The sequence below is a fragment of the Pagrus pagrus genome (genome assembly GCF_965226575.1).
Source record: "Pagrus pagrus genome assembly, chromosome: 8".
NCBI classification, from domain to species: Eukaryota; Metazoa; Chordata; class Actinopteri; order Spariformes; family Sparidae; genus Pagrus; species Pagrus pagrus.
Window position 1 is genome coordinate 4,559,490 of NC_140192.1, and position 24,693 is coordinate 4,584,182.

The window sequence follows — 24,693 nt, forward strand, 5'->3', positions numbered from 1 at the left end:
TCTCGTTTTCCTTCGGAGTGAACAAAACAGCCTTAAGATAGAACAACATACAGTTGAATCAATAATCCTGGACAAAATAAACCCTGGAAGTGTCACGATACATCGATCCGGATCGATTTAATCGTCCAATAAGCATGAATGCAATTGGAAAACATTGTTTCACATCACCACCATCGTTAAGATGTGGCTTTATTTTGAAATTCCCATGGCACTTCCTCTTTTTCTGTCCTTTCTAAACGGTGCTTTGTTTTTATTTAAAAGAATATATTGTTTTCTATTTAAATGTCTGAACCATTGATTAAAATTGTCAAATCATATTGTAGCCTAGTTGCTTTTTGTGAATTTATATAAATGCAACAGTATCGAATCGAAATTGTATCGTGATATCTGCAAATATCGTATCGTTGTCAAAAAAAATCGATATAATATCGTATCGTGATGAAACTTGCATACTGTACAGTACATACTGTATTTACGCATAAGTTTGAGGTATATGTACTCAATATTTAACACTATAACACTGATATTTATCACTAAATACGATGCATTGTGACAGATAATAAAGTATAAGTATTTATAAAGCGTCTCTGTCACTGTAGTAACTTGTGCATCCTGAGTTGGTGAACATGGGGTTAAGTTTTCCTCCTCTGCCGGGCGTTGATCCTTCATAATGGGATGTGCCACCGAGTCGCTCTGCTGGTCTAAGCTACAGCAGGTCAACATATTCAGCGGGAGAGGCGGGCCTATCTGCGGGACGATGAGCTGCGGGCTCACTGCTGCTCAGTGGTCGTGATTTTTTCATCGATGCGGAGCCGAGCCTGACACACAGGACATGGTGACACGTGGATTTTTGCGTGTGAGAGGACACACCGGCCACCGGTTGGATTAAAACTGCGCGTCGCATGGGTGTGTATCGACGTCCCGGACTGCTCTGCCCCTGATTCCCGGTCCGGGACCCGGCGATGCGCTCTTTAAAGGAAACGGGTTTCGCAGAGACATCCGGAAAACGCATCCATGCGCCACGGACACTCCGCATCCCGATATGCCTCTGACAACACAAAGCCTGGTTTCAAGGAGCCTCCGATAAGAAACCACACAGGCACAAACCGGCATGGGTGCGTCAACGCGGTTATTTGGCTTTATTACGCGGATGAGGCTCCGGAGCGCAGTTGTGCAATGAGACAATCGGGAATCATCAAGTAGACTTTATTGATACAGAATCCGACAATATGGCTGATCAGAGCAACATCCAGTCCGCCGCCTCCAAGAGTATCCGGCCTTTCAAATCCAGCGAAGAGTACCTGTACGCCATGAAGGAGGATCTGGCGGAATGGCTGAACACCCTCTACGACCTAGATATCACTGCGGACACCTTTATGGATGGGCTGGGCTCGGGCTGTGCCCTGTGTCGGCACGCCAACAACGTGAACCGCGCCGCGCAGGACTTCCAGCTGGAGTACCCGGAGGCTGCACAGTCCATGAAGGTGCCATCTAAAGACGTGGTCTTCCAGTCGCGCAACGTTATCCCCGGCTCGTTCCTGGCGCGGGATAACGTGTCCAATTTCATCAGCTGGTGCAGGCAGGAGCTCTGGATCAAGGACGTGCTCATGTTTGAGACCAACGACCTGGTGGAGAGATGCAACGAGAAGAATTTCGTGCTGTGCCTCCTCGAGGTGGCGCGGCGCGGCTCCAAGTTTGGCATGTTGGCCCCCATGTTGATCCAGCTGGAGGAGGAGATCGAGGAGGAGATCCGGGACCAGGAGAGCCTGCGGATCGATGACGGGGAGCCGGCTGAGCCGAGCCCGCCCAGCAGGTGTTTCAGCCGGAAAGAGAGCAGCAGCAAGAGTGTGGAGGATCAGGACGAGGATGAGCCTGATCCAGAGCCCTTCATCTGGCCCCAGAAGAGAGTTTTATGTGACATGCGAAATTTGGACGAGTTGGTGAGTTGAAAATATTAAAAACACAAAACACTGTGTATTAATATCCTGATGCAACTACCCTGACTAACCCTAGACTCCACGGAAACCCCACATTGTGTCATAGCTGCATTATGATTCATGCAAGTCTTCATATATCAGTGTAATAATCTTAACAGCTCAGTTTCATCACCGCTACTCATAACACAAGTGTGAAATACAGTCTCCCACAGGCTCCTCTGGCCTTGGTTAGAGGTGAATATCAATCAGTGTGTTTGTGTCTGGTGCTGAAGCAGCTGATAGAAAAACCACAGCGAAACACAGAAATGTGTCAAAAGTGAAGCATCCTCTCTGAAAACATCACACCGGTGCTACGAAGAAGGCAGGCGCCCCGATTCGCTTTGCATCTACGCATGTCCGGGCTGGTAAATTCCTGCTCACCTGTGGAGGGTCAGTGTGTGTTTGACACCCAGATTCTTGTCCCGGGCCGTCTCTGTGACATTTCGCCTGCATTCCTGCAGAAATGTCAGCCCGGCCCTCTACAGGAGATTGAACTATTCGTGTCTGTCACCTTCAACTTCCCACATTTAGCTTTAATACGACATCCTGCAGGCGATGAAGATCATTAATCGTGTGCAGCAACACTAGTAAAAATGTCCCCTTTTGGCAGTTTGGCTCTGATATATTTCCTGTCCTGTGGAATTGAACTGGCTGACCTTTGGCCTGCCTGCCGGCTGCACATGAGCTCGCGAGAGAGCCAAAGATCTTGTCAGGGCCAAGCTAATGAGCAGCTCAACATGTGCTTAGACTGGCGAGTGGGGGAGCACAGCAGTCAGAGGGAGGGAAAGAGGGAGGGAAGGAGGGGAGACAGTGGACAGTCACCCTCGTGCCGCCCAGGCAGCAGAGCAGAGCGGTTCTGGTGTGACCTCCACAGACAGAAATAGGAGCGCGTGTGGAGGAGGATGTGCGCTGTTCACAACCAGACTGTCTGAGTATCGAGGATTATACAAGCAGAGCGCATTTTGGGACAAAAAGAGCACAGGAAAAGCTACACGGCGCATGTCTGTCCTTTCCTTTTTCTGTCATCCGCGCTCACGCAGCCCTCATCGAAAGATGACGGACAGAAAACGTTTGACTGTCCTCCATCCTCCCTGTCAACCTGAGGAAACTGCTGTGCATGTCAGCTGCACAGAACAGCCCACACAGCAGCATGAGGCCCTTCAAACGAGGAACCTCTGTGGAGATGAGAGGCCGCGATATTAAAACAGTATCATCCAGGGTGCTCTACAGTGGTTGTACTCACACATATTGTCTAATGGCTTCAGCTGCTTTGTGGTCAATCTCTCATTTTGAGGTCCAGACTTTGTGTGAGACGTTTCTCCACTGAATTACCATTTAATATCCCGGAGTGGAGGGTGCTTAACAGGGAACAATCAAAATTAAATCCACGTTTCTTTCTTTCTGGATCAATATCCGCTCAATCAGGTCTTACTGCGAGGCCTCAGGCTTCTGCGACCTCCTTAACACCGGTCACAAGTTTATCCTGCAGAATGCTTGTCTGCACTTTTCTCAGTATTTCCGTCTCATGTAGTAGCCTCACAAGAGATTAGTGTCTAGCTCTTACTGGAAACTCATTGCTTGAGTGTCTGACGGGGAGGGAGAGCAGGAAAGTTAAAGGGCTTAGTTTCATCGGTCCACAGCTGTGACAGCAGACGGTGTATCTGCTACCTGTGGTCAGGTGAGCAGAAGCGACTCTCCAGCACCATCCAACATGGATTGAATTTCACAGGATGTTTTTGTTATTGACATAAGCATTTACTGATTTTTCTCAGTATTAGAGCCGGACTTGCTGATTCTGATATTAGGCAGTAAAAATACCTGAATCAATCGGCTGATTGACATTTTTTTGGCAGTGATCCCTCAAATGCAGCAATCAAACATGTGAGACAAGCATTGATATGTAATACCGATGCCTTGGGGTTGGTGACCGGCCCGTCCTAGCAACCCAAAGTGTCGAGTTGGGAATGATTGATCCGTTAACAACAAAGTTTAAATGACACGAGAGCACTGAAACAGTCAATTTCACTGGGAATGTAATAATTATAAATGAGCCCAAGCATCTTTTTTCTGCTTTACAATCTCTAAAAAGAATAGTTTTCATCGCTGCATGTCAAACAACAATATGCCGATATGTTATTCTGTATTTTTGATAGGCCAATATCGGCTGATCATATCGGCCAACTGATATCTCAGTATTGAGCAATTCCTCATGATAACTTAACTTTGAAGCTGCTTTTCAAACAATACATTATTTATCAACCTGTCCATGAGCTGCATCTCTGCTCATGATCAATAACAGTATTGATGAAACGTCACCAATTAATTACAAAGGCATTAACTCCCGCAGAGATCTGCACAAACAGCCTCAGATGCCGAAATGCTGCGAAACTCTTTACTAAAACCTCAACATGAGCCGACAGACGTTTGCGTCTGCCGCACCTACCATCACTTTTTATACACGAACCCAGCAGGTTGATGAAAACGTGAGCTGTGCACAGTGTGTGCATGACCGCCAAGTTATCTTCAGTGTCGATGAATCTGCCGTTGATTTTTTTACGATTAATCGATGAACCATTTAGTCTATAAAACATCACATTGCTTCTGTTTTCCAGCCAAAAGTCCAAAACCCAAAGTATGTTCGTTTAGAGTAATGAGTAGCAAAGAAAAGCAGAAAATCCTGACGTTAAAACGTTAAAAAGAGGCTGAAACTGTGAATTTCTGACTATTTTGATAATCATTTAACTATTCAAATAGTTGTTGCAGCTCTAATATTGATAGTAGCAAGTATCCAAGATTATATTTATTTATTATCCAGTTGTAAAGACATTAATAATCACATATCCAGACCAATGTTAAATTCTGGTGCGCTATTTCTTTTTAAAAATAGTTTTGGCATTTGTTTCTTGTTCATCTCATTAAGATTTGTCCACTTGGCAGCTGTTTATCCGTCTGTATGCTGTGTAGTAGTTGGATGATCAAACTAATCTTCTTGTTGAGTCCAACAAGACAATACAAGTGTAGTGATAATAGGATTACAGGTCGTTATTCTAATGAGTGTAGTCGCCTGCATGCATACAAACAGCAGGATGGTTTAGAGGCACGCGTCCCTTTTAAGGACATCTGGCTGTTCTGTAATCAATCACAGTAACAAAAAACGTAGCTCCAAATGTTGTCAGATATGATTTGTCCTCCTACACGCAGCTTATGTAAAAGCGGAGTGACTCAGTAAACTCCTGACTCTCAATGCAAACAGTTGATGTGTCACATAAGCAACACAATACATAGTTAATCTTCAGGAAGGTGTCGTCTATCCGGTTTGCTCTCCTGGTAACGACTGGCCGTCACGTAAACACTCACCGTCCCCGTGTCTGCCCGCTACGTATGTCGTTACTCATCCCCGCCGAGGGACAGCTTTCCACCGAGTTGAGGAAGTAACCGCCGTCTCAGTTCCTTCGTCATAGTTTGAGTCAATAAATGTTCCTTTTTCCCACTAATGGAGACTTTTTTTTTTTTTACAGACAGCAGCTGGTTCACATTACTATATATGCCCACATACAGTTTATCCTTTGCATTAGGGGATTTTCTATCATATCACCCATTATAGTGCAGGGATTACGACTGAAGCTGTACGTCCCTATACGCTGCGGGCGGCCTGAGGTAAAGAAACACGGTCGTCTCGCTAGAAAAATGACCTTTTTGTGTATTTTCTAGGTCTTGCAATTAGACCCCAGGCTAGATTGATAAAACACATACATATCTGTACAAACCGACACACATGTAATCATTTGAACGACACCTCCTGACCCCCTTAATGCACACTCCCATTGTTCATATGTTCAATGCATGCCTAGGTATCTCTGCAGGACGGCCTTTGTCGCCTTCCTTCAGCCGCATCTTTCCCTTCTTCTTGTTCAGTCACACAAACTGGTTCATGTCTCTTCTCACCCCAGGCTTCAACACTCAGTCATACATGTATGAGAAACTCATTCCCATCCCCCCATCCCCTAGACATGATAAAGACCACAACAGTATGTCTTGTCGGTGGCATTGAGGAGGAGGACGTGAATAGACTGCTGACAGCGGGGCAATCAAAGGCTGACGTCTCAATCAAAGACGCTGTATGGAGACACCAGCAGAGCAGAGAAGGAGGGGGAAATTGCGTGTATATTACGCCTGTATGCACCGTCTGCTCCATTAACCTTAAGGTCCATTTTGTGCATTCAGGGAATCAAAAAAAAAAAAAAAAAAAAAAGGGGAGTAGACAACAGATAGTGTGCCTAGAGAGACTTTACTGTACACTCTGTTAAACCTGACCGGAGTGGATGTAGCTCTGGGAGGCAGAGCTACAGTAGAGAGCGAGCGAGAGTGAAAGAGGAAAGTAGGTCATCATGCTTTGCGTTGGGTCACACTCATACGCTTTGCTGAGAGAGCGTGGCATCCTTCAGCGTGTCTCCCTCCTGTGTCACATGCACTCGTGTTTTTAGGGGTTTAATATTTTTATTTATTAAATTATTTCTTTACCCTCTAGACTTTGCACAGCAGCAGCACAGACCAGCTCTCACTCCTCCTCCTCCTCCTCCTCCTCCTCCTCCTCCTCCTCCTTATTTTCCATGCAGCAGGGTACAAGTGGAACCAGCTGACTGTGCACTTTGCACATTGCCCCGCTTATGTCTTTAACGCAGCGTTTGATGATATCAGCCAGATCGTTTGCATGATTATCATTTAATTGGGGTGTTTATTTGAATAGGCGTCTGTATGTGTGAGCAGTGTGGTCAGTCTGCACCTGCCGGTCCTTCAGTCGGTCATCTTTTCCACTAGCTTCAACTGCCACAACTTGGTGCTTAGTGTTTTTGAGCCTCGTCAAAACAAACCGGCAAAAAGGCTTCGACAGCGGTCTGATATTTAACTTCCTGCGCCGGGTGATTACACCGCTGTCAGATTGAGGCGGATGAATAATAGAGTTATTCACCTTGCAGCACTGAATGCCCATTAGATTCATGTGTCCTCCTCCCCCCACCTCCCAATGGGTTGTCTGTCATGTGGCCAGAAGGTAGGCATCGATTTGTAGAAAATACTTTGCTTGAAGAGGTGGATGAGGCCTGCCCCGGAGCAGATACGATCACATCTTTCACTCTGATCAGAACGCCGGTCATAAATAAAATATATAAAGGCTTGTCGCTTGTTGTTAAGTAGTTCTTACGTTTTGTGGGAAGTTAGATAAGAAGCTTGATAACACCAAGTGTAAAGCTAGTGTGACGTCACCCACTGGAGCCAGAATGACTGATGACTCATGTGCTGTACACTTTTGAAGGTACTTGTACTTTACTTGAGTTTTTCCATTATCTGCTACTTTATACTTCCACTCCACTACAATTAATTTTCAGCTTACTATGCAGACTGCATGCTGCGTCAGAGCCAACGTAGCAGATTTTTAAATAAGTTTCTATTTATTGAAATAATTAAGATTAAAACTCTAGTATATATACATCTATGTAAATGTATGTATAATTTACAGTATTTTAACTTGGACATTTGTTGCTAAAGTACATTTAATATCAGATACTTTAAGACTTTAACTGAAGTACTATTCGTACCGGTGACTTTTGCTTTTATTTCATTTATTTTAGCACAATATCTTTACAATACTTTATACAACACTGCCTATGTCTCTATACTGATTGACTATCCCAGCATGCACTGAAGCAAACCCTGCTGTATCGTCTCTTTACTCTAAATGGGACCACAATTTGCTAAATGAAAATCACGCTGTGTTGCAGAAGACTTGAAACTAGCGATACAGATCATAAACTCATCAGGAGACAGTTTACTCAGGTAATGCATAAAGTGAGAAGCAGGGTCATTTTCTCATAAGCTTACATGCTTGGCCTTAACTTCTCAAACCCAGAAGCTCCGTTCTTACTTTATACTGTCAGTGGATACGGTAGATATGAAGCTACAGCCAGCAGCCGTGTGTAGCTTAGCATTAAGACCTGAGATGTCTCACCTGGCTCCGTCCAAAGGAAACAAAATCCACCTTCCAGCACCTTTAAGACTCGCTAATCAACACATTATCTCTCAGGTTAAGCTGCTATTAGGTGAGCTGTTTATTTGCTGGTATGATGATTTTGTAGCGAGCGAGGCTTTTTCCACCTTCACTCACATTTCCCAACGTGCTAAACTAATGCATTCTTTGTTTGCGCTCAATGCCAAAGTAAAAACATAACTTTCTGTCTGTTTTCTCCCAGTGGAAGGTTACCGACACACCTGGCCCTGAGGCGTTCATCCAGCGCTTGTTTTTCCGTCTCATTTCTGCTGGTCTGCTCTGTTGGACCAGCATGCAAACATTCTCTAAATACACTTATTCCCATGATCTCTCCAGTTTGTCCCCTCAGGCTGCAGCTTCAGCATTATCATCATTCATTCAGTCATTTGTTACCGCCCCGAAGCCCCCAGGTTGATTAAAGAGATAATGTGTTGCAAAGAAGGCTGTTTCGATGTTTATGAGTTGTTGCACGGTCGTCCACAGAGGAGCCGTTTATACAGGCTGTCAGAGCGGTGGTTTAATAGAGGATAGACTCTTGATATGTAGCTGTTTCGAGCGTGCGTTCACAGGCTTTAGGAATGCTTGCTGTGGGTGGTGGAGCAATAACCACTCAAGTTCCCAAAAATCTCCCTCCTGCCAAGCAGGCGCCCCCAGTGGCTTCGTTTTCTTGTCTCTGTGCTTATCTGATGTTGAGGTTGTTTTATCTGTGCAAGTTTCCAGTCTCGGCAGGAGATCCTCGGGGCAAGACGATAAACTAAGAGAGGAGTGTTGTTCTCATTTCCCTCATCTTAAAACGTCTGTACGTGACCATAATAATCTTTTAATCCTCACAATTTTCTCTACCTTTTGAATGTATTCTGTCATTAACCCCCTTCAATCGAAGTCAACTCCTGGAAACACCCTCGTGTAAATTCCTGTGGACTGACTTTGTTGTAATGTTCAGTTTTTATTGTCAGAGTTTGGCAGTAATTATCCTTCGCATCGCAGTCATGAAAGGAGCCAGTTACAGCAGGCCAGCACACCTCTGTTTGATGACTGCAGCAGAGCAAACTGTGCGGTCGCACATTGTTGTGTCATGAGGAGAAACTGGCAAATATTCCAACGGATGTGTGGCTTTGTTGAGTACATTAATGAAAGCTGGATCTCAGTCTGAAAGCCTGAACGAGCAAACTACGACTATATCTTGTGTGAGAGCAAACGGCCACCTCGTGCGTTCCTTTGTTCGGACACCGCACGTTAGTCCGCATTTCAAATCAGTGAGGAAAACGGGGGGAATCAAATCTTTATCTCTCTCCTCCCATTTCCTCTCTTCATCCCCAGGGTTTGCTCAGCCCTCAGTCTCGGCCCTATCTCTTCCATGAATGGTCCTTCAGATGTTTGCAGGTCAGGAAGGAAAGGCACGGAGAGGTTGTTGACTCACACTGAGCAGATATGACGTGATCCGAGCAGCGCTGGGGATCATTAAAGCAATACGTGCTTAGAGTTTCTGGGGGGACAAACCCTGGCTGCTCAATTCACAGGAGATGTCGCAGCATTTTCAGTCTAAGAACGAAAGTGTTTCTTTTCTCCGTTCAAGCAAAAACAAATCTCTGCATTCCTATCTTAAGATAGCTGCAGCAGATTCCCAGTATAGGGGCGTGCTGTGGATTGTTCGCTCAGTTTTTCTCTCCCTTCTTTTCTTAAACATCTGCAGCTCTCACTGAAAGCGTCTCTCATTTGACCCGCGTGCATCCATAATTCATCCTTCAGCTTTTCGCAGTGTTCCAGCTCCACTTCCGCATGTTTCCTGCGTGACCTTGTCGCTCTCTCTCTGCCTCCCCCCCCCCCCCTCCCCTTTAACTCACTGTGGTGTGTGAAAGTGTGTGTTTTGGATTCAGTGTGCCCGTTGTTGACACAGCGAAGACATGGGAAGTGCACACATTCATACCAGAGGTTTCCACTGAGCAAATATTTCAGATGTCAGGGCTGCTATTGATCAGGGTTATTATTAAACACGTCGTGGTGCTCATTGTTTCATACGAGAGTCCTTCACCGTCTCTCTGGAGGGAAAACGTATGACCTCAGCTGAACGGCTCTGGGGCGAGAGAAAGGCTTCAGTGTAGCAAAGGCTGAGAAAAAAAAAAGGAAAAGAAGGCAAAACTGTACAGTTAAAAGGGGAAGGGTAAGGCTATGTGTGTGTCTGTAGCCATAGCAATCTTTCCATGAACTCACCAGCTGGGGTTTTTCCAAGCAGGGCTCGTCCACCTACTGACAGAATGAAAGACGGAGTGACGGAGCGGAGAGAAAGAGAGGGAGGGAGCAGAAATGTAAGCAAAACAAAGAAAGCAAAGACAAATATAGGTCCGGTCAGCTAGCGCACGGGCTAAAAATACAGGCTGAAACACAGCAAAGAGGAGGAAGGCTGGATGGAAGCAGGTGAGATCGGGAAACAGACGGGCAGGTGAGATGCAGAGGCTCAGCGCTGATCCCACCCTTGTTTAATTAGCATGGGAGAAGAAAGAAGGGTGCTGTTTCAAGAAAATAACACGTAATCATCTGAATACACTATAATGTAGGTGTTATAGAGCAGCCTGCTCACACACACACACACACACACACATCATACCCCCTCAGCGCTGTATAAGAGGAGCTGTAAACACTCAGAGGGTGGGAGCTCACAACCTGAAATTTTCCTCCACACCACTCAAATAATAATGGCCGCCCCCTGCATGCACATTTGTGGAGCAGGTATTCTTCTCCTCTTCCTGCGCTCCTCTCCTCCTCCTCCCGCTCTGCCGCTTTACTTTCTCTCCCTCGTGGCCGACAAGTGCGCATACGCCTTTTGTCTGAGAGAGACGCCAAGAAAAACACCGCCAACGCTGCCAGAGCACAGGCCTATACAACACAGGCGGAGCTCGCTCCACCCTGCAGTTGTGTCTGACTCCAGTTGCCTAATAAGCACCCCCAACCACAGCAAGGGCACCGGCTCCGACTCCCTCGATTCAAAACCCAGCTGGCATCGCAGGCCTGCTGACATCATCACCAGTCTGGTTTCTGAGCTCCTTTTCTCTCCTCGGTTTTATGATGTCAGAAGCAGAAACATTGTTGTGTAGCAGCCCGAGGAGCGACGCTGGGACGGTATTCATTAGCATGTCCACATATGTATTTTTGTGCTTTTGTGACACTTTGCGGTGAACTAAGTAACCAAAATGTTCTGTGGAGATGAGATGAAACGGGGCTTTTAATGTGGCGAGAGAGCCGGGCGGGGCCCCTCCGTCACCCAGGAGCTGCTCGGAGGGAAAAGTTGGCAGGAAGATGACGCACACGCACTGAACACCCTCACGCTCAGGCGGCCATGATTGCTCATTCCTCACACCATAAAACAGACTCATTGTGCTGTTGACACACAGCACTCAGGACCAGCGGGGCTTTGGTTACAGTTAACATGACTAAACATGATCTCATATGTGGACCGTGACCTGAAGAACAGGAAGGGGTTTCTTGTCAGGTTCCTCTGGGATATGTGTCATGTTTGTGTGCTGAGGATGCTAATCAGCTCTGATTTTGTTCTCCTCAGGTGCGTGAGATTCTGGGCCGGTGTTCCTGTCCAGCCCAGTTTCCCATGATCAAGGTGTCGGAGGGGAAGTACAAAGTGGGAGACTCCAGCGCGTTGATCTTCATCAGGGTAAGCTCCTCGCCTCGCCGCAGAATTATCTGTCACCGTGAACCACGAGACGTGTTTTTGTTTCCACGTCATATGTTAATAGATAAATAATTAGAGAATAATTATGTATTGTATCATCTGTGAAAGTGTTGCACAAAAACTAAATAACCAGCATTTAAGAGCTTTGCTATGTATTTTGTTGAGTTGTGTACATAAAGTTGCCCAAATGTTTCCTCTGAAGAAACATCAGATGATACGTCAGAGTGAGGATGGAGGTTGACGAACATTAATGCGTCACCATTTACCGTCGTCCATGAGCATTTGTGCCTGAGTCACGTCAGGTAGATTTTCACTGGCAAAAAACTCCCACGATCCCACACTTCTTCACAGATAGCAAAAACGAGTCCACACACTAGATAAACGCTCCCGTCTTTAGTTTCATCATTCCCATCAGTAATTATAATATTGTTCTCACTGTGTTAAACGCTGAGATCTGGGAACAAAGCAACGTCACAACAAAGACGTCGTACAGAGAAAGAATGATAACTATTGTTGTTGCTGACTGTTGATGGTGCACATCCATCACACTTCACAGATCCACTTCTTGGTTTAACTCTGCTGAAAAAATACCCACGCACCACCATCTTGTTGACACCTTAGGAAGACCATTTGTGGTGGAAACGTAGTCACATTCATGTAGAATAAATAAAAATAAGTGTGAAGGAGATGGCAATGTGCAGACACGTACTTCTTCTGCAGATTATTGTTACCCACCACCTGCCAAAAATGATAATTCAATCCGGATGTGCCTCCTGATGATCAACTTTGACCCTTTGTACTGCACACACATCTTTTCCCTGTGCTCTGAGGGCTTGTTACTGTCATTTCTTGTGCTTTCACTCTCTCACCTTGAGAAAACAGTGTTTAATCTAACTAACTAGCCATATTCATCTGGCTTCTTGTGTCTCCCGCCCCTTCTGACTCACAAAACAACAGAAAAAGTAGACCTAGGTTGTAATAAACCTTTCCTTGAAGTCAGTTGTCACGGCTATATTTAGCTGCATTTATATACACAAGCTACTTTGGCTCACGGGGCAGAAGACAGCGAGGCCTGCAGTAATTGCATGGAACCATACGGTGTTGACATATGGCATCATATGTTGTTTCAAGGATTATGTCGCAACAGATAAAACCCACCCTCGGCCGCACCGTGGCCCAGTGAACTGTCCGGTGTATGTAACAGTATTGTGATTTCTCTCTCTCGTGTGTGTGTTTACAAGCTGCCTCGGTCTGGCCCACTCCCAGGACTGTACTTTTTCCCACTGAGACACAATTAGAGCTTTAGGTCATTTCCTGAGTTGGTCCTTATCTGGGTCGTAGCCTGTTTCTGCTCGACTGTGTGTCTCGGTTTCAGTTTAAGAGCTGCCACGGTACCCACACGAGGCCTCACAGGACCGGACAGGAAGGCTCGTGGATAGCAGGGATCGATTTGGTCTCACTTACCCTAAAATGTATCCCCGGCCGGATTAATGGACTCTCCGGATGGCACTCCAAGTCGTCTGCATTACATTAGAAACCTGTCTGACTGGCAGTAATGTCAATATTTCTTCACTTTTAGTGGCACCACTCGGTCCAGGCGATCCCCTACATATGAAAAAGCTTTTTCTACCTTTATAATTTGCTTAACATTTACTCAAAAAAGTCTTCAAAGGCGTCATGTTTACTGAATTAAGCAGGATTTACTGTAAGAACGATCAATGTTCCTGCCAGTCTCCTTTTTTAAGGCAGACGTTATTTTGTTGTCCAACTTTATAAAACATAATTATGGGATTATACTCTTCGCTATGATGCAGAATAAAGTGGCTGGCTGTAATAATGAAGTGAAACAGAGACAGGATTGTTCTCTGCATTTTCCATGTGCGTCATAAACACTCATTTATGAACACTTTTTTTAATCAATCCTGCAGGGGAGGGAGATCAAAGTATGAATTAGAAATGGGAGACCTTTTACTGCTCTCTAAAAATAAATAAATAAATAAAAACACATAACCCTCCAGCTCTTCTCACCTCTCCTCCCTCCTCATCATCCTCATGTAGTCTAAGCTGCAGTGTGAAGTCTCTGATCTATGGAGGCTCACGTCTGCCATTTTCAGTGTACCAGACATATACAAACATGCATGTTTTGCAGTGTGTGAGCCTTTGACTCGTCAGATTAGCCCTCTTCACACTGCCTCCGCCCTCCCCTGATTCCTCACTGGGGATGACAGCGATTATGCGTATGCCCCAGCAGCTAACAAGTGCGGCCAACACACTTCCCTTATTCTTCTGAGGGGAGGGAAGCGGGCAGCCACTCTGAATGCCAACAAACCTCCATTCAGCTGCCAAAAGCTCTGACAATGATCTCGGGCAGAACAAGGGGATGAAGTGGAGAAAGGGAAATGGGTGAACGGGGCCACATGAACAGAGGGGGGAGTTAATAAGGCCTCTTTTGTCCCAGGGGAGGTCGCTCCCTAGCGGGAGGAGGAGATGCCTTCGGTCGATGGGACACGACAACTACAAACGAACCACGGGCTTAATTTTTGAACTCGCCAGCAAGATTTTAAGAAGAAATTGGTTGAGCACGCCCCCGCAACGATGACACGTAGAAGTACTCTCTGTTCGCTGTTGCCATAGAAACAGGGATCTGGTCTCTCCACGCCGGTGAAGACTGTGATACCCCTTTGGTGTTTGGGAAATTAGGCGGCTAAGCCACGCATCTAAAGAGGGAACATGGTCCCAGAACGTTTCTTTAGCCTGAACACACTCACTTTCAGCAGAGCTGCAGCATCATGTATAAAACATGAAATGCATAATAAGGTTGCTGGATGTGGAAACAAGTGATACAGAATGCAGGAAAAAACAACATTTAATCATACAAGCGTTTAGAGTGTAATTTAGATCATTTAGCGTGTGAGTTTGCTGCCAATAGCTGCATAATGTCGTCTGTTCTTGTCTTTTCTATCACCTCATCAGCGTTGTATACTTGCTTTCTGTTCTTGGACGTCTACACGACAATAAAGAGAGCGGATGAGCTGACAGGCTGGAAATTGCGACTGCACATTTAGCATTTTAAAGACCCCTGGATAATTCTTTTTATGGTCGTGTAATTATCTCACTCCAGTTACACAAAGATGATTCCCGGTAGCGGTTACCGTCATGACAGCTACTCCTCCTCCACAGTTGGAAAAAACAAAAACAAATTCATTATAAAGAGATTTATGCCACATCACCACCTCTGTTACAGTGAACTGCACACACCATGCAGATGTATTTTGTAAACTGCGTAGACAAAGCTAAAGCATGTCTGCCGTCTCCTCCTGTTCTTGTGCAACTTTATACCTCTATGATGTTTTGAATGCGATCAAAATATGACGTGAAAGTCGTGCGGCCTCGCTTTGCTCTGCTGGCACACGACGGTCACGCAGCATCACACAAACCGACGTAAACCTGTTACCGACATAAGGCCAGAGCAGAGGAGAGTAAGCAGTTTATACTCTCAGGTCTGATAGAGATAAGCAGATCAGCTGTTTTGACGGATTTGATGTAGTCGGGGAGGGAGGCCGATGAAAGGACTTGTAGTGGATTGGCAGAGATTGTGTTGGAGGGAAGGTGGGGTCAGACTTTGGTTGCACATGACCGTGTCCGTGGCCTCTGTCTGACCATGGTCAGGGACCCGGAGATGAGACGCCGTGCCACGTGTGATTCGGTGGAAACGAACTCTGTGCCAGCCCACACAGATGCACCGTTATTGCTTTGCCTCGCCTGCCCTCTGAGACACGGGTACAACCTTTAAAACATGTGGCTGACAGTCCCTGTTACACAACCCAAGGCAGGGGGGATGCGTCCACGGGGCTGTCACATCAGTCAGATTGTGTTGCTTCAGTGAAGGCAGCTTCTGCCTGGAGGGAGCGTGGCTCTTTGGTCCGACGTTGCGGATGTGTGTGCCTCAAAGAAGAGAGGAGAGTAGGAAGTGACATATCCACAAACCCCCCTCTGTTATGCCCTCTCCTCTCAGCTGAGATCCCAGTTATCGGGAGAGGAGCAGAGAGGACGGCGGGGGGGTTGAGTTGTGACCATGCTAATTCACCCCGCTACCCTCTGAAAACACGGGGAAGCCAGCTGAGAGGCATGAGAGAGAGAGATGCCAAAGAAAAGAGTGTCTTTCACAGCACTTTGGCTCTTTATTATGCTGCCATACTCTGTTTTAATTGTGAGTTGGCATGGCAATGAACAGCCCCTCATAATGGCAGCAGCTGGGGGTGATGTGGGAGAAAGAGGAGGTGAGGGGGAGGAGGAGGCCGGGGTGCATCTAGATGTTATGTAACACTGAAGGCCGGCCAGCCTTCAGCAAGCCGCCCCACTTGTGGAATTAGCATATCTATTGACTTGTGCAGCGTGTGTGGTGGAGCTGTATATCAAAAGGTTTAGCTGTTTTATTTGTGCATGACTGTGTATGTTACTCTCCGTTCATCTATTGAGACCTTGTTTTCTTCTTTTTCCTCCCTCAGGTCCTTCGGACTCATGTGATGGTGCGTGTCGGAGGGGGCTGGGACACATTAGAGCACTATTTGGACAAGCACGACCCGTGTCGCTGCGCTGCTTTCGGTGAGGTCACTTCCTATTCCTCGTCAGCCCCTTGCAAAGAAACAACTTGGTTGTTGTGTCTTGGTGATGCAGCATTCGTGATGCTTTTAAGATGAGAAACAAATCACAGCTGATGTTCAGTCTAAACATCTAATGTATAATTATGTAAATCTAAATTCTGTTATTTCCCATTTTCTGATTTTTTGTTCCTTTGTTTGGTACTGAAACCAGATCAGAATAACCTCCAGACAGGAAATGTAGGTGGGCAACGTGACGCAAGTTTGTATTTGAAACTGTGAAGTCACTCTGAGTCAATAATAGGAACATTTCTCATGACTAATTTCCCTGATGTTTAAAAGGAAGTTTAAACTTAGACTGGTCGACCAGTCTGAAACATGACTACTCAAAAAGCAGGCAAAACCAAGCTTTCTGTAGCGTCACAGCAAAACAATGTCTCCAAAACAACTGAAAAAAAACTCCTTGATCCTTGAAGCTTGTCCGGTGTAATCCAAGTCTCCAGGATACACTAGATCCCAGATTGATTTGAGAAGATGTTATTTGCACCCTTGACACAAGGTCAAGCTCATTCAACCACTTCAGATGGCTCACGCTTTTCCACTTTAAAAGGGGTGTGAATAAGAAGAAGAGAACGTTTGGGATCTCAGGGCTTCAGGAGACTTGGATTTGAAGTTAAAGTCCACATCTGCTTCAGTTGTTTAGTAGAAAGCTGCTGCTACTGCTTTGCTGTGGAGCTCCAGAAATGTTTTGTGGACTATAAAACGTCACCTGACTTCTCACCTGCATGGGAATAATTAGATAATGGCTGATTTTTCATTTTTGTGTGAACTTATCCTTTAATAACAAATAATAAATTGAATCAACATGTATTATCTGCTGCTGCCACCTGATCTCACAACACATTTGTGTAGCAACTTAACGAAGACCTAAATTGCTCTTGAACTGGACAAGTGTCCGGATCATTCAGAGCACACTGATACATGTTCATAACTATGCTGGGTGGGACCGTCCCTCCTCACCCACGGGTCAGAGCTGCTGCTGAAGCGGTGATGTCAGGGGCCGAGCGTTCGGCCCGGACAGCTGACGCTAGCTGAAACCGTGATTGGTGTTACATTTCTAACCACAGGAGGAACCGTGTTGAAGATCGTGGAGTATTAAGTGATTACAGCAGTTCTATAAATGTTCTTCCTAAATGGTGGGATCATCAGCATTTCTCTGGCCGGGTCCATCTAAGGGAAGAATTCAGTATGTTATCTCCTGCTGCGATCTAAGAGCTTGATGGCACCGATGTGGTCGACTGATATATTTCTGGACCTTTAAATGACTTTAATCCTTGTTTATTGTCTGGCGATGTTGGTTACGAGCCCGTTTTAAACACTTGCTATCAATCCGTCTCCGCAGCCCACCGCTACCACCAGGCTAAAGCCAGTGGCCAAGGTCAGGGAGGCCACAGCAAGTCCTCCAGCGCCCACTCCTCCCGCTCCACCAGCCCAGGTCCACACTGGCGAAACGATGGCATCGCACCATACAAACCTCCTGACAGGCGCTCCTTGGATGCCCCCTCTGCTCCATGTGCCTCCTCCACCACCTCCTCCTCCGCCTCCACACGGCCCGGCCGCTCTCGTAACCCGTCCGGCTCCACCGAGCCCGACTGCGGCGCGGCGCGTACTCTGCTCCCGCGGCCGCCACGAGACCGCTCAGAACCGCGACACTTTAATCCTCTCAGGTGAGTTTGTTGTCTACGTATGTGCGCGGATAAGTATGTGGCCGTGATAAGAGATTAATCCATCTCAGTAGCCTGGCAGGGCGAGCTCATTCTGCCTTTTGCTCTTTTCTGCCCACAGAAGAGAAAAACACACACACACACAGACACACACATACAAACAACTGGGAATATACACAAATACACATGCCAGGAAGCCACAGATTAGACCCGAGCAGATTTATCTAATCTCAGGTGACATTGCCCAGACAAATCCATCACACAGCGGCGCCCTGCAGCACATCCTAGTGGCTGGAAAGGTAGACACCGAGCACGATCACTCTCCTTTCTCCTCACTCTTCTCTCTTCTACCTTCATTCACTTAATCCATCGACTGTCTAAAGATGGCTGTGATGCCGTGCGAGCTGTTGCTTAAGCCTTTCTTCTCTTGCCAGTGCAACAGCAGATGGTCTGAGTTAGTACGAAGCCAGCGATAAATGAAACCGCGCTTCGGTTTGATGAGGCGACATATCAGTGATAGAGAAGTGGCTGCCGACATCAGAGCAGCGGCATGTTAAGGCCGTTAAACGTGGCTCCTCCTACGAGACACAACGACATTAAGATATGCTGCTTTTTCCTGAAGCTGTTAAAGGTTAAGCCGGTCACATACCTTCCCTATATGTAACAGTGTGAAGGGCGCCATTGTTTAATACAATTTGCAGCTGAGTGGTGGTTTACTTTGGCCTCTCTCCAACGTATGTATCATCTCTCTGCTGAGCGATGGCCCAGACCAGACGTCAAGGCATCAGCTCATGCGAATTAACCCTGTGTGGGTGGGTCATCCCCTTTCAAGTGGCCCCAGACCAGATAAAGACTAATCTGACAACTATCCCTCGACAACTGTTCACAGCTAACTAGGGAAGTAGGTCAACAGGTGGGCAAATTATCATGCCTGGATATATAAACCGAACGTATTTCTGAGGATAACTTTAGAAAGTCCGGTGTAATTAAACTATAATTAAAGCCAAAACCTGTGATCAAAATGAAAACAAAACTGTATCCTCGCTACTCAAAATGCAAAACACTGAGCGATGGCTCTGTTGATTCGTGGATTCTGGACAAAACGTTCACTCTTTTCTGATGCTTATAAAGTTTTAGTCGGACAGAAATAGTTAAAGCAGGCCGGTGTGCTCTGTCACGATAAGTTGATAAACAGGGTTAGGGCCACCAAATGCTATTTTCTTATCAACTGGGTCTTTAAATATTCAATTAAGGACACACGCGCTATTGATGTGCACTTGGCAAAGTCTGTCTAGGTATTTGTTCTTCCTGGAAGTGAAGTCCAGGAGCTGATTATACAGTTAAACCTGATGCTGCTGCTGTGGAGTCGAGTCTCGTTGAGAGAGAGCAGTAATGTGTGTCGGGTTAGAAAATCTATAACAAGTGTGTGGTGTTATTATAAAAATAAATGACCTTTGTCTCCTTCATATATTCTAGGAATAAGGAGACAATGTTACCGGTGACAAGACGTCTGTCTGGAGACAGCGACTCCTCTACAGCCTCCTCGAAAGGAGGAGGAGGTGGAGGAGGAGGAGGAGGAGGGCGGTACTCTCTTGGTGGTGCCTCACGCCGCTCTGGTGAAGAGGTCGTCCTGATGGTTAACCGAAAGGAGGGGAGGCATATGATTGAGAGGCCCGGTGGTGGTAATCAGACACCATCCCTGCGGCCCTCGCTGCCCCGTGCACGCAGCCAGTCTCGGGAACGTCCGGGAGCACTCGCTCCGATACTCAAACCCAACCCACCGCAAGGATCTTCTGATGGGGCGCGGACATCCCGCACAGAGAGGGGCCGCTCCATTGGAAACGAGGGCCCGAGGAGGCTCCACGCTCCACGGTCCCACAGCCAGAGTAAGTTATCGAGCCGTACGAGGTCAAGCGACGCCAGCCCGGGACCCGCTTCCAGCTTCAGAGAACCTCAACCCCCACCCTCGGACAGACGAGAGGACCTTCGGGCCAAACAAATGCCCCCGTCCTCTCCCAGATTAGGTGGTGGGTTCAGCAAGAGGCAGTCGTCCTCGTGCTCTAACTCGCCAGTTAAAGGGCTCCAGAACAACAACAACAGCAGCCCCAGCAAGAAGACGATAACTACTCCCAGACCTCCTGCCCCCCGCTCACCCTCCTTAGGAAAAGGTAGACTACTCCCACCGGTCGCAGGAGGTCGACGTTCACCACACTCATCGCCCCGCAACTCACATCATCATGCTGCACGCTCCTCTCGGACATTACAGGGCGCTCGCTCCGCCGGGCGGGGCCACCACAGGAACTGGACCGGCCTGGAGCGCCAGGAGCCAGAGGAGGAAGAGGTGGGCCTCAGCTTCCAGATGCTGCCAACACTAGATCCCCAGAAGGAGCAGGACCTGTACCGCAGCTTTGAGGCTGAGTTTCTGGCCAATACGCAGCAGGTTAGAGGAGTGACGAGCAGAGCCCCAGGAGCAGCGACCCTGCAGGGAGCTGGGACACACTCACTGCCAGCACCCACTGACGCTAACGTCACTGACTCTGCTTACTCTTCTTCTAACTCCTCGTCCTCCTCCCTGAATGTGGGCGCAAAGATAGGAGCTCTGCCTGACCTCAGGGAATCCAAGAGGACTAACGCCCGTCCCTTCTCAATGGACGACCCCTTAAATTTACTTTATGGACACAATTTTGGAGGACCACACAACTTCGGAGAAGGAGAGCCGGAGCACTGGGGGGAGCGTGGAGGAGGTCTCAGGAAGCTCCCGGCCATCTCCAGCTCCATGGAGGAGAGGGAGCTTCCATCTTCACTGCCTGGTCTCAGAGACACAGAGTCGGACAGACTGATGAACCAGGTCCCCTCACAACCTGCTTTCCACTGTAGGAATATGAACGGAGACCATGGAGGGTTTTCTCCCACGGGGGGGCTGACAGGTCAGCAGGGTCAGCTCGGCTGGGGCACGGGGCCTGAAGGAGACGTTCCTCTGGAGAATCACCAGCCAAACTTACCTTACGACCTAGAAAATGGTGATGGCAGTGACGACCTCCCGCCTCCCGAGGCTTGTCCGTCACCTGTGCCCCTCCCCCCCTCTGAGGACTGCTCCTTCAAGGATTCCTCCAGTGAAACCTCCTCCATGTGCTTCAGCCTGAGCGAGTCTCGCTCTGAATCCCCCCCACCATCGTCAAACATGGCCAACGGGGACACCGATGGAGAACAGTCTAAGAAAGGGCAAAAGACGGGGGTAGGCCCCATCCCAAAGCACAAACTGACGAGCAGGATCCGGCCTCGCATCGACAACAGGCCGGAGAACAGCCCCTCACGCATCCCGACCCCGGTCAGCTACCGAGATCTGCAGGCTCACGACACGCTCTCCCCGTGCAACACCCCGCCGATGTCCCCGCAGAGCTCGCACTCCACCGGTCGTCCGGCCACGTGCAAAAGCCTCCACCAGGCCTTCGCAGACATGATCCACCCTCAGCCACGTTCCCCAGCCATGGGCAACAAGGAGTGCTCGTACCCTGGACAGTCGGGGAGCCTGGACACTGAAGCTTGGATGTAGCACAAATGACACAGGGGGGTTGTCGTCGTCATGAACTCTGACTACTGTGTAAAAAGACTTATTAAGACTGGGCTATAGACTGTTTTCACTGCATGTCTAACACTCCTTCTTTTTCACTTAGTTTCCCCCTGCAGGGGCTTCACATTGCTTTTATTTTGCACTCAAGCCAAATTATTTATTACCAAAGGAAAATGGTCTTTAATATTACTTTTATTGTGATTTTAAACGTGTGCATGGGGATGCTTCTGCCAATCATAAGGTGTTCTTCTTCTTCTTCTTTTTGTTTCACGTGGTCGATACAGAGCGATGGAGACGGAGATAGAAAGAGCATATGTGCTGCCATGTGCCCCGTGGAGGGGCATGGTGAAGTGCCAGGGATTTTAAAGCTGCATTTCCATAAACAGTGTAAACACTAAACCTTTAGTCACATGGATTAGCTCCCTCTTGTGGTTTTGCCTCAGCATCTCTGCTTGCCTTGATAGTCAAAATACTGGTATGACTGTGATATTTCCACCCTCTCACATACTCACATTTACAATATAGTAATAGGTAACATAGACTCCATCATCCTCCTGATCTGTGTACAGTCGTCCGCTGGTTATTAACGTCTGGTGTCACCTTCTCACAACAGTCGATGTGGTCGAAATAGATACTTGTTTTTAAAAAAAAAAAAAGCTTAATATGTAACAACTTTATGTTCAATGCAGTCAGAAGTTTTAACTTTATTTCTAAGAGGAGCGGTGAAGGTTGTGTTACTTTGCGTCATCGTCACTGAAGCAGAAATGTTGAGAGCTCTTCCTCTGGAGAACAGACGCAGCTACATGTGCAAGAAGTCAGTCGCTTCGGTGAATGAATGTGTAAATATACATCGTCGACGCGCTCCCTGTTAGAGGCGAGTGCTTTGTACATATAAAAAGGCATTGAATATACAGTTTAATGTACATATTCACTGTAATGAGTTCTGTGCTGCCTTAGCTATGCAATATCGGTGTTGGAAATGCCTTGACAATTCCTATTTGCCTTAACGTTTATTAGCAGGTTAGTTTTTTGAATGTTTTGTCGCTCACTAAGATCTATTCGGTAAAACACTACATTGCCATCGTTAACGGTTTATCATGATAGAAATTGAGGTTGTTTTTTTTTTATGAGCGTGAATGTGGAGAGAGGTGAGGAACGTTGCCAATTTCAATCATAAGTTATACTTGATGTAGTCGTCATGATGAAGATATATAGCCTAATTTATTGCCTCTGAATCCTGTGAGATGTTTTGAAACACAAGGAGCCAGATAACCTAGTTAGCAGCAGATGACACGATCTGTGGCGACACCTAGTGGCTAAAAAAGAGACATGTTTTATTCACAGGACAGAAAAAGAGATGTTTTCCTGACACAGAAATTAAATTTCCCCCTACGTTTTGAATGCTGGTGCCGATCAGAGCCCATGATAACGGTATTATGAGGTGAAGTTTGATGGATGAAGGACGTAGACACGCTCACAGTCCCAAATCACTGGACTGTGAGCCAACAGTGCATGAATAATAGATAAAGCAACTGGATATGTTCTCTTGTGAAGCTCTTTCACAGTCGTCAAGAGCTCGAAAAAGGTCCAGCTACTGTTTTTTTTGTGTGTAAAAATATATTTGGAAGTGGAAACGTGGGAATTGTAGCGTCGGTGCCCTGCAGACGCCTCGTCACCTCCCAAAAACATGGATGACTTGTTTCCTGCAGGGCACGGACGTGGTGAAGAGGCTCGGAGGGGGAAAAAAAAAGAGTGTGCATATGTTTGTGTACATACTGTTTGAGAATATGTACAGAGGTGGAGCGAAGAGGGACGAGTGATGTTGGTTTAACTTATTTATTTATGAAATGAAGCCTGATTGGGGCTCAAGGGACATCAGTGTCCTGTCAGGTGAGCTGTAAGTGTTTTAGGGGGGAAAAAATCCAAGTGAGGTGGAGCCCAACGCTAGAAACATGTACTTTAAATATTAAACTGTCAAGAGACGTGATGATGAGGTTGAAATCTGATCTGACGGACGAATTAAGCACATCTGGGCTGTTTGCAATCTTCACAGATACAGTCGTTTCTGAATGCATCAGTATTTGTCAGCGCTGCGTTGATCAGTTTCACCTGTACGAGCTGATTTTGTTCACATGTATTCTGATTGTTTTACATTTGGATCTTATTTTTGGCTTATTTGCATTTTGAACTGTGACTTCAAACAAACAAACGCGTCGTTAGACGTCGTTATCAATCACAATAAAACATAATCTGCTCTTTATCCTGCACAACTTCACAAAATGTCATGAAACTCTTCTTCTTCTTCTTCTTCTTCTTCTTCTTCTTCTCTGTCCCTAATCGGCGAAATCTGAATGTTCATGGTCAGACAGTTTTCTTGTTTGCTAATGTTATTTTCACTTAAAAACACCAGTAAATATAAAAAGATGTACAGATTTGCTCGACATCGTGGAATTTGTATGTATGAAATAGCAATACTGCAACATTTCACTGTTTTTGGAAGTTGAAAATGCTGTCAGGTTGTTCTTGTAATAAATATTTTTTCCTCTGAAGTTCACGAATTATCTCTGATGAATTTTTCATGTGGAGGCTTTTGGTTTACAAGCAGACCGGGGTTTGCACTCCTGCAAGTGCCTGTTGGAGAAAAAAAAACAAAGTGTGAACGTGGATGACGACAGATTTATTTATTTACTAACGTTATATAACTTATATCTGATGATCTCCTGTGGATTTTGCAATCTAAGGTTAATAAATGCCCCAAAATTGAATGCCGCATACTCCGGGCAGCTGCAGCTCAGGAGGTAGAGCTGGTTGTCTAGTAATTGGAAGGTCACTGGCTCGAATCCCTCCCCTGGCTGAATGCTGAAGTGTCCTTGAGCAAGACACTGAACCCCAAATTGCTCATCAGTGTGTGAATATACGTGTGAGTGGGTGAATGTCCATTTGCCCTGCCGTGTCTTATAGTATATGGAAGTCGTGATTGCAATTTAACCTACATTTACAGTTTCTTTGGTAAAATAAACCTTTTTTTTTTTTCAAAATCCTTCAAAAAAATCCTTCGAAATCCTTCATTCATGAAAGTTTTGGTTATTAATTGTT

General features: G+C 46.5%; 1 protein-coding gene across 1 annotated transcript; it reads left to right on the forward strand.

The window, feature by feature from the left end:
• Positions 1-732: 732 nt before the first annotated feature.
• On the forward strand, positions 733-24,151 carry gas2l1 (growth arrest-specific 2 like 1). The gene is made up of 5 exons (XM_084360012.1): positions 733-1,940; positions 11,576-11,683; positions 16,210-16,306; positions 17,705-18,029; positions 19,503-24,151. The coding sequence occupies exons 1-5, from the start codon at positions 1,230-1,232 to the stop codon at positions 21,577-21,579; spliced, it is 3,318 nt and encodes a 1,105-aa protein (XP_084216138.1). The 5' UTR covers positions 733-1,229; the 3' UTR covers positions 21,580-24,151.
• Positions 24,152-24,693: the final 542 nt, after the last annotated feature.

Coding starts and splice junctions, on each gene's coding strand:
- gas2l1 (XM_084360012.1), top strand. CDS start 1,230: ATGGCTGATCAGAGCAACATCCAGTCCGCCGCCTCCAAGAGTATCCGG. Junction 16,307..17,704: donor GTGTCGCTGCGCTGCTTTCG/GTGAGGTCACTT, acceptor CCGTCTCCGCAG/CCCACCGCTACCACCAGGCT. Junction 18,030..19,502: donor CGACACTTTAATCCTCTCAG/GTGAGTTTGTTG, acceptor CATATATTCTAG/GAATAAGGAGACAATGTTAC.